Source organism: Patagioenas fasciata, chromosome 3 (genome assembly GCF_037038585.1).
Source record: "Patagioenas fasciata isolate bPatFas1 chromosome 3, bPatFas1.hap1, whole genome shotgun sequence".
In the NCBI taxonomy this organism is placed as follows: domain Eukaryota; kingdom Metazoa; phylum Chordata; class Aves; order Columbiformes; family Columbidae; genus Patagioenas; species Patagioenas fasciata.
This window is the reverse complement of record NC_092522.1, coordinates 66,147,162-66,161,212: the sequence shown is the minus strand read 5'-3', so window position 1 is coordinate 66,161,212 and position 14,051 is coordinate 66,147,162. Positions and strand designations below refer to the sequence as shown.

Genomic DNA, 14,051 nt, shown 5'->3' with positions numbered 1-14,051 from the left:
AAAATTTTGGAGGGGAGAAAGAGGATTTTTCTTCAAATTATACAGTTGTCCAGTGTCAAATTTGCTATATTTAGCTCTGGATTAATAGCAGAGTATTCGAGATGGAAGCTATGCCCAGAAGAAGATGAAACTCGGTATTTCTACATTTTAACTGAGAGCCGAGGCAATGAATTTAGGTTAAGCAGTTGAATGCAGGGAGGACCTGTTCTAGTCACCTTTGTAAGAACTAAAGAGTAAGAGATGCTAAAAAATTGTTTTGCAAGAAATTTGTATTAATTCCCTTTAAAACTCACAGACAATTTGATTGGGACTCTCTCACTACTGTTAAACAAAACCAAGTGTCTTTAACACGGGCAGAAAAACAAAAATATGGACTGATCAAGAAGAAAGTTAAACTGGCACTAAGTGTCTCAGCTCCACTTATTAATTTCATCACCAAGACACACGGCTGGGGGCCTGCACTGACTCACAAAATGTGTGAAAAGAGGTTCCTCAGTTGAACATGTCCGTGGAACTTCATTAACTCTCCTTCTGACTCCCAGAAGAGTAGGATCTAAGCCAACAGATTCTGCAGCAATTTTCTTTCCAGCCAGTACCTCTGCCTGCATTGACTTTGCCATGGACACTGCATGATGTTGGTGAATGTGAGTCTGGGAAAAATTCATAGATTCAGAGAAATAATGGTAATACTGGGCTCTCTGTCTTTTTGTTGTTGTTGTTTTTCCCTTTTTCCCTGTTCCAGCTATACCTGCATTTTACTTGACTGGAGTTTTCAAACAGCTATATCACAACAGTCTGTCGCAAGTGTATTGGGTGTTTCAGTTTGCCAGACATGTCATAATAAATTAATTACAGGATGTTGCAGAAATGGCTGAGTTCCAGCAGCATCTTGCACAGTTTAATATAGCCCTATTTCCCCATTTCGATGTATTTGTGGTTAGATAAATCCTCAGAAAATTTACAGCTGCTACACACTAGTTTATTATACTCCTTGCCTGTGCAGGCGATATGAGTGCAACAAAAATTTGTTGTCTGCTCAGAGCATAGATTTTACTGATATTGCTTTACCGGTGTGGAAACATTTTTCCGCTAAAAGTGGCATCTGCAGTTTTTACCGAGTATTTGCATCTGAGCATTAGATGAGGCTTGTAAACTTGCTTGCCACAGCCAAACATAGAGCGAATTCATTTGGTCTGACACAGTCCTCACAAAAAATCAGGTGGCTGGAGTTTTAGATGAAATGCAGAGCTATCATTTTCATTTATGAGTGCAAGCTAGAAAACATTTTTCCAGTCTTCAGAGTTAGCGTACACTAATGTAAAAACTACAGCCATGGCGTTGCTACTGAAAGCCTAACCTTTGCTGACTGCTGGTGCTTTCAGCAGCTGGGTGGACCGGGACTCTTGGTATACACGCCACTGCTGGAAAACAGATGCTTCTGAAGGGGAAGGCAGCAAGCAACTGGCATAGACAGACTGAACAAAGGACAAAACTCTCGCCAAAACCACCGTGAGTAGAACAGATCTGCACACAAGAAAAGGATCACACAATACTTAATGTTCAAAACCGCAGCTAGATGCTTGGTGTGAAATTCTCATCTCTACTCCAGGTGTTTGGTGCCAGATGAAGAGGCTGGACTGGACTGAATCAAGGCAGAGGTGCATATTGCAACAGAAAACCACTGTAAAGGTGCCCTCTGAAGACCTGTGCCAGAAATTAGGGAACTAAAGCTTCATCTATCCTACCAGCACTGCAAGCCATTGACGATATGAACCTTTCTGGGCTGCAGCTGAGTTAGGACAGTGCTGAGTTAGGAGTTAGTGGAGAGACACAGGAGAATATTCCTCACGAGCTCTAAGAGTTCACTCAAAAAAAGTTCCTGTAAATGGTACAAAACTTAAAAGTATAAAAAAGTGAAGTGGTTAAATATCTTAATTTCTGAAGTCTAAAAAACATGACTGAAGCCACCAAAGCTCTGCTATAACACGCCTTCTGTCTATCTTCTGTTCCTTCTTCTTCAGTTCCAATTTCTAATTGCCACATCCTTGCACATCTCTCCTAGACAGTAGTTTTCTTCTCAAGTTGCTTATTTCCCTCTCTCAGACCTCCCCTTGTTTCTATTCCTTACATGCAGCAGTTTTGTTCCTAATGCACATATTTTACACTTCAAGCAATAAAACTCCTTGAACTAACATAATATACTTTTAGAAGTGCAGGTGTACCTCCATAAATTAATTTGTCCAAAACATTCTGGACAGTCACTGGACAGAATGCTAAGGGAAAAACCCCACAGTACAAACTTGTACATGAATCTTGCCAGTCTTCCTTCACTACTCAGAAAATACGCCTATCCCCTCCCGGTTTCCACATCCATAAAATAGGTTGCACTGCGTACATACTAATGTCATATGTGCTAGAAAAGCATCATTAAAAAACCCCACCACTCTTTGTGTTTACCAAACAAGTGTTTTTGCTCTAGTCTGTTCCCGCCTTAAATGAAGTATTTCCTATTCACCTTAGTAATTAGAGCAGAAGGATGTAGTGAATGAAGTGCCTCATTATCAAGTTTGTATCCACGGTCTCTGCAGAATGGCTACCATGTCGTCTATTTTTCATAGCTGTCTGCTTTTGCTTGTAATGGGCCATTGTTAACCCTAAATGATCCTGACATTCAATTCTCCACCAGACAATTGGGTCCAGCCGGCAGATTTAGTTCACTAGTCAACAGAGACTTTCAGTTGTCATGTTCCTCTGTGTTCTCATTAGCCCGTGTTTGACTGTGATCCATCCCCTACTGCCTTCTGAATTAAGTGATGCTACAAATACTCTTATTGTATTTGATGATGTCTGTTCCTCAAACTATTTTAAGGAAAAAACTAAATGCAATCTGATGGCTATTGGGAAACACAGGAAAAATGTGCCATCCATTCTTTTCTATTTTGTCGATTTACGCACTGTTCTTGATGTCTCTGACACATCATAAAAATGTAATAGGAACTCTATGTTGCAACCATACACACAAATACCTAAAAACACCAGAACAATGAAAGACCTACTATACTGTTATCACTAGGCAGTTATAAATATATTTATCCTTTTTTAAACAAGGTTTTATCTACTTTGTTCCACCAATGAACTTGTATCACCCTTTAAAAACTTCTTGAATAGACTTTTATAACTCTTGTATTTTAATTCATGGCTCAGGGACTAATTTTGCAGAGCACTCGTGTTAGGAGAGAGAAAATTTTCAGCAGGCAACCCGAATCCTTTCCAGAATCATTTTCTTCCACTGGAATTTAAGTGCTTTAAATAGTTGGACAATTTTCAGTAAATACAAACAACAATCATTTAAAAGGGATTTTCAGAAATATGTGGGCTGCATTAACACAGAAACAAGCAGCATTATTTTAAGTTTAATTTTAAAACTTATTTTTTTAAAGTTACTCTAATTCAAGCTGTTTAAAAGTTTTATCCTTCCATGTAAGTTTAAAATTCCAACAGCAACGTCTGAAGAATCTACTAACATTGAAGAGAAAAGCAGTTTTTCTTAAAATGAATGTCTATCAGCCATATTTCTGAACAAAAGATAAAAAGTGTCTTTGCCATTATGCCATGTTGATAATTTGTTAAAGATTTTAGACTTAAGGTTCTAGTTTTAATACTGAAAGATCACATACGCTTCTTTTTTAAGTTTAGATCTTTTTGTTCATTTTCTGTTAAGTGAATGCAGAAAACTCTAGTACCACAGTGACATGGTACAAAGGAATAGAAGCCTCTAACCAACCATGTGGTAGGGAGGAAAAAAATGTAAAAACAAACCAAAAGCTACGGCAATTACAAGAAAACATTATGAAAAGTTTATTTTCAACTCCCTGCATTTTCATGTTTGGCTCTTATCTGATTCCTTCTGCTTCATTGTTATTTGGAACTGTGCCTTGGAAGACACTACTGCTGCCTCTCCTCTCAATTTGGAAAGTGTGGCAAAGCGGCTCTATTCAGCTTCAGAGCAGTGAACATAATTGGAGCCCTAGTTCGCAAGCATGAAAGGAGGTGCTGTGCCTTTGATTAGAACCACCATCTCTCTCTGCTGTTTATCTGAAGTGTTATTTCTGTCTTCAGTGTCCACAATGCCAAATTAACATTTCACAATGCTTTCCAATGAGCTCCCAGATCTTGGCTACTGCTCAGCTCTCCCTGACATGAAGCCTGATGTCACGCTCTGCCCTTGTTTTAAATGTCATTCAGGACATTTTGAAAAATGTTACGATGTTGATATTTTTCTCTTTCATGAGAGGCAGCAGGAGGACCAAGATAATTTCACACCACCTCTTACAGGCGAAAGAGACATTTGTAACTTTACAGAATGCAAACGTCCCACCTACGGGAGAACTCCACAGATACTCTAGACAAAGCAAAGCTAGAACTGCTAGCAAAGAACAATCACCAGTGTGGCCAAAGAGTATTTGTTGCCATGTTTCACTCGAAAGAAACAAGTTTACAGATTTTTCTGGTTTTAAAACGTGCAGGAAAGATACTACAATATATAGCAACTAGTTCTCTGCATCTGGGTGCATTTCACACATCAGTGCTCAACATTGTTATTCTCACTTCTTTTTTTAATGGAATCAAGTGCCCTGTCTACTAAATAAGGGCTTTCTAATTTTATGTTATTTATTGCTTCACAGGGGGAGGAGGAAGAATTTCCTAGCAGAGTAAAAATAAACCGGACATCATCAGCCAGAAAAAAATACCAACACTAACTAATAGAAAGTGTCTCCTTTAATATAAAACATAAATTATTTAGCACTGTAGATTAATTAGTGAAGTCATTAGTTAAAGTTCACAACATAATACTTATGTATAAAATAGATTAATAACACAAGTGCATAAGGACTACAAGTAAAACAAACAGCACAGCTGGATATGAAATATTTAATTCAGACAAAAGAAAGTATATTTCGCAAGACCGCTGCCAAAGCAGCCAGGGACTCTGACAAAACCTTTATTATGCGCAGAAAATCTCATTTGAAAAATATAACTGCTTGGAATTCGCAGCACTTATTTATGTTGGTAAGCATGAGAAGTCCCACTGAAGACAGTGTAGTTGCATAGGTAGTTACTCAACAACTCACTTCAGAGCTGCAAAGTGCAATCTAGGTGAACATTTAATGTCAAGAAAATATTTTCAAAAGCTTGTGTTTTCAGGTATACTGTAATGTCAGCATTCCTTTGGAATTTTATCAGTCTTAACACTCCTCTATTTTACTCACAACACATTTTAAAATGCTAATTAAATAACGTATGTAGTGGTTGGGCGTGTTTTGGTCTAGATCACACTTTTTTCACTTGATTCTTTGATCCCAATGGATTGATCTACAGTCTTCGAAAACACCTGTTTAGCCCAAGTTAAGGTGTATTCAGACATTAAATCGGTGAACATTGTATTTGTCAGTGGGGTTCTCATGAAATATGAAAGCTGATTTCAGATTTTAGCAGTCCAGTGAGGAGCTGAACATTCAAGTTCTGTTGATTTCATGGAATCCTGGGCAAAAGTCTTCTAAAACAAGTTTAAATCACTAGTAACTCACAACTGGCAACTTTTTTGCATATTTAAGCATTTTAACCTCTTTGTTTCTTGTTAATCCTCGTAGTAAGATCATAGTTCTAGCCTTCAACGTGCATACTGAACATCACACGAGTATTTAGAATTAAATTGTGACTATACATCATAGCATTCAGGCTCAAAGGCAATATTTGTCTTTCCATTTGTGCTTAAGTTTGAGACTCTCACTGCCGCCTTCTTCTTCTTCTTAAATTCCACCCCATGGGCTGTAGGTTCGTTTTCAACACCATTAGCTGTAATTGATGATACAGGAGTATCGAGACCCACTAAGTTGTGCTGATTTTCTATCTCATTCTTCTGTATGCTTTTCTTCTTTTTCTTTGCACCTCTGGAGGAAGGTGGATATAAAAAGAGTAAAAGAAACACAAAGTTAGCTCAAATTTAGAGCTTTTTCCATGTACAGCTGATGGATTAGAGCAATTGTCTGCCTGTCCCCCTTGAGTACAATGCTGAAACAGCTACAAAAACTACTATCCACAGCAGAACAAAGACTGAAAAAACATGGAGACAAAATATGAGGCCACTATACTAGTCTACTTTTCAATGTATCATAGCATTGCTTTGAAAAAATTGCTTATGATGTTAAAAATCAGCTAGTCTTAATCAACAGATGTAATTAGAAAATACAAATTACCAGTCTCTTCCTCTCATAGAAGCCATTGCACGTTTTTTTTCTTTCCTAAGCTTAAACACCAAAATGTTTGCAATTAAAAGAGAGATTCCTGGTTTATTTATTCAAAAAGAACAAGACAGGAAGGCAAAGTGCCTAAGATTAGTTTTTCCATTTGAATTTACCTGAACTATGGCAGATTTATAGAATCAGAAATCACTTCAACGTCTATTCATGCTTATCAGACTTTACACAATGCCAAAAGCATCAGTCAAGCTTTTGTATCTTTCCCAGTTTGTGCCTTTAGCAGGGAATTACTTACAGATGATCCAAGGGATTATGCAGATGTTACATCACCTCTACCATGAATTCCCACTCTTGACAGAAATTGTAACTTAATTTCACTATGAATACGTAGTAATACTTTGACTGTAGCCTTTCAAAGGCAGGTACTGTCTTTGTTCAAAATTTGTATTGTGCCTAGTAAAAAGAGGTCTTGGTTTGCAACCAGAACTGTTATGTTGAATGTTGCTGAAACACATTAGCAAGTGGATGAATCAAGACTAAGGAATCTAATGAGATGTATGCAGTTTCCCCAAAGAAGGTGCTGCAAGAGCACTGTTGTTTGTGATATTGTCCTAACGTAATCATATTTTATAGATGAAAATGTTTACATGCCAGCTGTGCTAATGGACTGATATCTGCCTACAGCTCCAAAATTTTTTAAGCTAAATTGTGCATTCATGAACATGTGAATTGCTGCAGCTCTAATACTGGAACATCCTGAAGGAAAACATGTTGGGGGTAAAGACCCTCTGTGTTAGAATTCCTGGAGCAATTTGAGAAGTACTGCTGCATGAGGAAACCAGGGTACAAAATCACAATTAATCAGTAATATAAGTAACAATCTACTACACTGAGTGTTCAGCTGGGTCTGATGCACAATCACTTGTAAATTTATGCAGAGAGCACTACCTAGTGTAGTTCAACAAAACTGTACAACGGGAACATATCTTAGGAGATAACATCTGTACTGACAAACAGTATCTAACCATAAATATTCAAAAGGTGAGGCTACTATACAGATTTTAGTATAAAGCTATTCAATTTAGAGAATTAATTTTTATATTTTTATTATTTGAAAATCAGATGTGATGATGTATCAAATCTTTGAGATACTTAAAAACCTTACTTCAATCAGCATCTATTTTGTGGACGTTTCTCTATTTATTCTACAGACTGCAGAAGATAGGTTAACTACTTGGCTAAGATAAAATCTACTAACACCTTGGATAAAATGTGTTTTCCTATTGCAAAACCATATTTTCCATTCACAATTTCTGAAAGACAGACATTTATGTTCTAATAGGCAAAAGAGCAAACATTCATTTGGAGGCTCAAAGAAAGGTGTAGCGAGTTGCACAGGTGCTAACAGTCTCACTTCTCCATAGTGAAAGTATGTACTTGGCAATCACATCTCACTCGATTTTTATGAAGTTTATTTACTGTATAATTCCTATCATATATTAGCACGTGACAAGGATAATAAATGTACTTTCACAGAAAATGGGAAGATAACAAATGTTTTAGGTGGATTAACTATTTAAGTACAGGTTGGACTGGACCTGAAGTCATCTTGGTATTGCTTTTAGATGCTAAAATAGAAAACTTTTCCAGTTAAGATCACAACACTTAAAGGCATGTCATTATTAAGGTCATTTCAAGACACAACAACTGCAGTGAACAAGAAAACTATGGTTCTGCCACAGGCCCTGCAGGTCATGATCTCAGATACAAAGAAGTGGGAGCTTTCATGAAAAATATGCAGTTGCATTTCTGAGATGGTTTATTATCTAATCTGTACTATATAGATAATATCATCTAGTTCCACCTCCCTTGCCATGGGCAGGGACTCCTTCCATTAGACCAGGTTGCTCAAAGCCCCATCCAAACTGACCCTGAACACTCCCAGGGATGGGGCATCCACAGTTTCTCTGGGCAGCCTGTTCCAGTGTCTCACTACCCTCACGGTGAAGAATTTCTTCCTCATATTTAATCTAAATCTACCCCCTTTCAGTTTAAAGCCCTTACCCCTTGTTCTACATGCCCTTATAAAAAGTCCGTCTCCAGCTTTCTTGGAACCTCCTTTAGGTCCTGGAAGGCTGCTATAGGGTCTCCCTGGAGCCTTCTCTTCTCCAAGCTGAACAACTCCAACTCTCTCAGCCTGTCTTCAGAGGAGAGGTGCTCCAGCCCTCTGATCATCTTCATGGCTCTCCTCTGGACCCGCTCCAGCAGTCCCATGTCCTTCTTATGCTGGGTGCCCCAGAGTTGAACACAGCACTCCAGATGGGGTCTCACCAGAGTGGAGTAGAGGGAGTGAATCACCTCCCTTGACCTGCTGGTCACGCTTCTTTTGATGCAGCCCAGGATATGGTTCACTTTCTGGGCTGCAAGTGCACATTGTCGGGTCATGTCGAGCTTCTCATCAACTAACAGCCCCAAGTCCTTCTCCTCAGGGCTGCTCTCAATCCATTCTCTGCCCAGCCTGTATTTGTGCTTGGGATTACCCTGACCCATGTGCAGGACCGTGCACTTGGCCTTCCTGAACTTCATGAGGTTTACACAGTCTCACCTCTCCAGCCTGTCAAGGTCCCTCTGGATGGCACCTCTTCCATCCAGCATATTGACAGCACCACACAGCTTGGTGTTGTCAGCAAACTTGCTGAGGGTGCACTCAGTCCCATTGTCCATGTCACCAACAAAGATGTTAAACAGCACTAGTTCCAACACTGACCCCTGAGGAACGTCACTCATCTACTGGGCTTCACTTGGACATCACACCGTTGATCACAACTCTTTGCATGTGACCATCCAGCCAATTGCATATCGACCGAGTGGTCCATCTATCCAACCCATGTCTCTCCAGTTCAGAGACAAGGATGTTCATTATGTTTTAGTTCATGGAAGAACTTGCAAAGTACATACTTTCAGATTCGCTTCAATGTGACCTCGTCTCAGTTCAGCCTTAGTTTCCATTAAAAAGAGTATTTCTCATTTGTTAAGACTCAAAATTCTTGAATTTGATTAGATAATCTGTGATTCCATGTTTTAAATCAGTGGACCCACACTCTCCAGTGGACATCCTGGCAAGGTCACTCAAAATAATTGTTTCCCGAAGTTCTACTAATGGAGTTCAGTCATACCAAATTTTTCATACTGGTTTCTAACAGACAGTATCAACCGTCGCAGTAACTGTGCTTTTAAGGCATTTCCTTCCTTAATGTACATCCTATCAGAATAGTTATGGTCAAAATTCAACACTGAATTCTGTCAGTGTGTAGTTATCTCACCATACAAGAGGGTTAAACTTTCCACTCACATTTTATTTTAAAATCTAGACATGGCTGGAGACAGAAAATTAAGATTTAAAGATAAGTTAAAATTAGATAAGTTTCTGTATCCACACTGTATATTCACAGATTACTTATACAGGGAAGGAACTGATCTGAAAAACAATGAGTGAAATAACTTTGCTTAGATGACAAACACCTGTAATGGCAAACAAAGGAAGTATTTTCAGATGTATTTTTTGAAGTATAAATGGTTGCAATAGCTGAAGATATTGTGGAAAATGTTGAGATGTTCAAAATGTTGAGACCTTATCTGCTTACAGCTTTCACAGAACAAACACAATTTTTAAAAAATGCAAGTGTTACAATCAAAGATGCTGGCTTGCATCTTCCTAGTATGTGACAACCTTTTGCAATTTATATTAATTATTTTTAGAAGGTGCAAAAACACTTTGAAATTTGTAGCAATAAAGCTTAATACATAATTAACAGATGCCACAGGGCAATCCCAAACCCCTGAGTTTTGATTCTCATGCACATTATAGTCCTTGCTTTTTTGGAGGGAGAGAGTGTGTATATATGTACACACACACATATGCATAAACTGTTATTTCCTTCACATTTTAGGTGTGAAGCACTTTTTGAATGATTATCCTAAAGCAAACTTCTTGTTTTGCTTGCTAAAAAACCATAAATCTCCCAATATTTCTCACAGTTTTCTAACAGCCGTTGCAGAAATAACACTTCAAGTTGTAAGTATTTCTTGCTTACTGTGTTGCAGGTGAGTCTCTGTCTGTGTCACACTCTGAGCTAAATTTTAGGTCCCCTGACTTACTGATGATTGGTGACATCTGTAAAAGAAAAAAAAAAAAAAGCAGGAAGGTAAAACGAAGACAGACAAAGGGGCCAACACATGTACATAGAAAACCCACCAGTTTCCTGAATAAGGAGAGAATATACCTCGTTTGAAAAAGAATGTCTATCAGCCATAAAATGTTAACTCCAATGCGGTTACAAACAGGGAAACAGTACCCTGCTTTAAAAAAAAAAAAGGCTACTTGCAAATAAAAAACAGTTTTCAGGTATGCGTAGAAACAAGAGGTTATGAATCTGCTTGAAGTAAGCTTAAAATACACAGTCTGTAAAGAATTAGGTTATTTCAGCTAGCGCATGAGTAAAGAGAGAATGCTAAAAAGCCATCTTATTGCATACTTTTAACAAGAGAAACTTGTCTATTTTTTAACCCTGCAAAACCAGTTCAAATCACTCCAGGTTACTTTATAATTCAGGGGTAAAAGAAATCAACCAAACCTGGAAGAGTTTAAGTTCCTTAATTTCCAATGTAATTAGTGGGTATCTATGCAACTCACTCTGTATAAACAAACCTCTTCTAACAAGTCTCCATACTTACTGCAAGAATTCCTGTAAGGAAATGTGAGTGTCCTTCCTGAGTTTACTGTTTTCAGGGACAGATTATTTTCTCTACCTGTTCACAAATACCTGGAAGCCAATATAACTGATAGGCCTTATGTCTCACTCAAAATCTGCTCTTCTGGAACCAGGTATACACTACACATCCAGCAAGGAACCTCAGGCCTCCAGAGCACCACAACCAAGGAGAAAAGCTGTGGAAAGGAGGGCAGCACACTTTAGGTTCAGACCTGGTATTGCAATGCTGTCAGTGAAAAGCTGTTGTGGATCTATAGGTCAGGTTGATGGGAAAGCTATGTTCTGTGTCTGTTTGTTACGGCATGCATGAAAGAAAAAGAGAAGTTATATCCTGGCAGATGTTGTGAGATTGGGGGCTGGTTCCTATGAAGACCTTGAAAAGCTGGAGAAAAAGTATATTTCAGGATACTGGAGCCCTAGGCCAGAGAAAGGAGGGAGAGATTAGATCTGGTACTTTCCAAAAAGTTACATTTTTTTTTGGGGCAGAAGAATGGGCTTGAAACTAACTCAACCCTCCAAACTTGGCCCCCATTTATGACTCTTTTAAGACTGTTGGTTGCACTTAGGATTCACAGCCAGCCTAAATTAAAACCTACTACATTGTTTCTGAATTTCTGAAATATCCTTGGTATTAAAAAGATCAGCCCACATAGTTCTGCCAAGCACAGAGGTACTCATCTGTTTGTAAATAAGACACTTAATGTTCTGCTATCAGCCTGAATAGCTCCATAAACAGCTAGTTACTGACATTACTGGTTCTAAAATCCCAGTTAAAAACATGCAGTATTAGGAAGGGAGTATCTATCATTCAACAACTCTGGTGTGCCTAACAACAATACAGCATCTAAAATTGTAACCACAAAGTCAACAAGGGCTTTCTGGAAGCAACAGAGAATAAAAACATTACAGTTCTTGACCCTCTAGTCTGCCAATTGTTCATTGTATTTTGTGTGACCTCACAGGCAAGGTGTGCCAACGCTTCCTCCATATTTCCCTTATATAGAGAAAACAGAGGGTTGCTTCACAGCAGCTCTTTTTATCACTTAAGCATTAGTTTCAGTATTTAAAAATGGAATTAAAACACTTTGCTTCCAGACACTAAACTTATGGATCTCAGATTTCAAAGCCCAAATGAATTAAAATTAACATTCCCCTGTCAAGTACTATTGTCCAGTTTTAATTTAGGGTAAAGTGAAGCACAGATGGAAATTTTCTTGGCACACTCACAAATGAAGACCATATTGGAACCAGAACCTGTTCCTCCCAAAACTGAGTTTTAGGTCTCGAACAGTTTAATTATTATTCTTTATGTCTAAATGGGATTAATTAGAAAACATTTAGTCAGTATTAGTAGTGGAATGGAATTTGAACATTTTTGTCTGCATCTCGCTCCCTAGTATTATTTTATTTGTTGAATATCATTCTTCTGCTGTCTTAACAGAAACAGAATCAAACTGTCATTGATTTACTGAATTCATCCAAACATACTGCCCAAAACAACCATGTTCAAACATTGGTCATTAGAATTTGTCTGCTGAAATAACACAGATTGCTGGATTAGTTTAGACAAAAGTCAGTCTATTAGAATATACTAATGTAGTATTGGCAGGGCTAGGAAGAAAAAATAATCTACTTCATAGTGAAGACAAAATACTTGTTAATACAGTAATAAACTTGAGACTATGTCAAGGGTAAAAGTAAACACAAAAGAAGGAAATATAATGCCACTGAGATGAAAATACAAGGGTGTGTTGTAAAGGGAATGACTCTAAGTAATTAATACTTCCTTCAGCATTCAGCATTGTGGTTCCCTGACATACACAATCATGAATTTGCTCGCAGTCAAAACAAAATCTTTTTCTGAAAATCCTATGTGAATGATGTTAAATTAGGGTTTTTTTTTTTACTCTCCTTTTTGAGTAAATGTAACAGAATCTTGACATTGCACGAATACAATAGTCAAATATGGACTTTTCCCAAGCACAGTTTGGTAGAATTCCTTTAAGTGCCACTACCAAAAACTGAATTGTCTTACAAAAAACAGACTAAGTTTTTGAATCCCTACAGATAGCAAAACACATGAAATTATCCTGGTTTTACAGTTGGAAGATTAAAGAATTCACTAAATTATGCTGCCTAACTGAAGGTTCTTATGATCTGTATTAAAAAAATTACTTATCACATAGGCTTTCATATATTCAAGCACAGCATTTCAGTACGAGTACCAAGGAAAGAAAAGCACACAATTAGAGACTATCTTGGAATAGTTGTGTTCACCTGAACACAGTACAAAATATGAGCTCCTTTGTATAGTGCCACTAATGGTGGCATATTCAATTTTGTTGCCATATTCTAGTTATCTACCCTTTGAAAGATATAGCCCACCAAAAGGAGAGGAGAACATCAGTTCATATCAACTGCAGAAGCTTAGATTATCTGAAGTTTCTTTTGCTTTGTTTACTATCATAAAAGTAAAAAAAAAAAAAATCAAAAAATAAAAAAAAAAGTCTTGCTTGCTTTATAGTTCATTTGGTCTCAATTTTCAGATACTTAATATTGTCTCAGTGTTGCCAGATAAGAAGCAACCAAGGCAAAACAATTAAAGGCCAAATACACAAAAGCATTTCAGTTCCTGACCCGTGCTATAGCATCCACAGTAGTGAGCCAAGCACTAAATAATTCCTGTGCAACTTGTGGAAACAATCATACCTATCAGAACACACTTAAAAGCAAAACCTGAAGGAAAGGGTGTCTGTGGGAAATACAGGGCCAAAGTCAAATCCCAAATCTACATCTTTGGTAGTGCTTTCCCCTAGGCTGTGCAGGGATGTTTCTAAGACTGATGGTTTGCAGAGGTACTCCAATAGACTAGGGTAGATGGACAGAACGGAGTGTTCAGGCAAACTATATATGTGACTCAAGCCATGAAAGTAAATTCATTTGTTCTATAATCTACTCTGCACAGGGAGCTCTCCCACAGAAACTGTTTCTACAGAACTTGATTTAATTAAAGATCTGT

The 14,051-nt window shown here is 37.8% G+C and overlaps 1 protein-coding gene across 6 annotated transcripts in view; it reads right to left on the bottom strand.

The window, feature by feature from the left end:
* Positions 1-4,749: 4,749 nt before the first annotated feature.
* Positions 4,750-14,051, bottom strand: part of AHI1 (Abelson helper integration site 1) — a 91,827-nt gene continuing 82,525 nt past the window's right edge. For 5 of the 6 annotated variants that reach the window (XM_065835585.2, XM_065835586.2, XM_071806518.1 and 2 more), the window contains 2 exons: positions 10,355-10,434; positions 4,751-5,951 (listed from right to left, as the gene is read on the bottom strand). In XM_065835585.2, coding sequence (XP_065691657.2) covers positions 5,720-5,951; positions 10,355-10,434 — 312 coding nt within the window. In that variant the 3' untranslated portion in view covers positions 4,751-5,719. Of the gene's footprint in view, positions 5,952-10,354; positions 10,435-14,051 lie in introns of all 6 variants that reach the window. The other variant, XM_071806520.1, reaches the window with a different exon arrangement.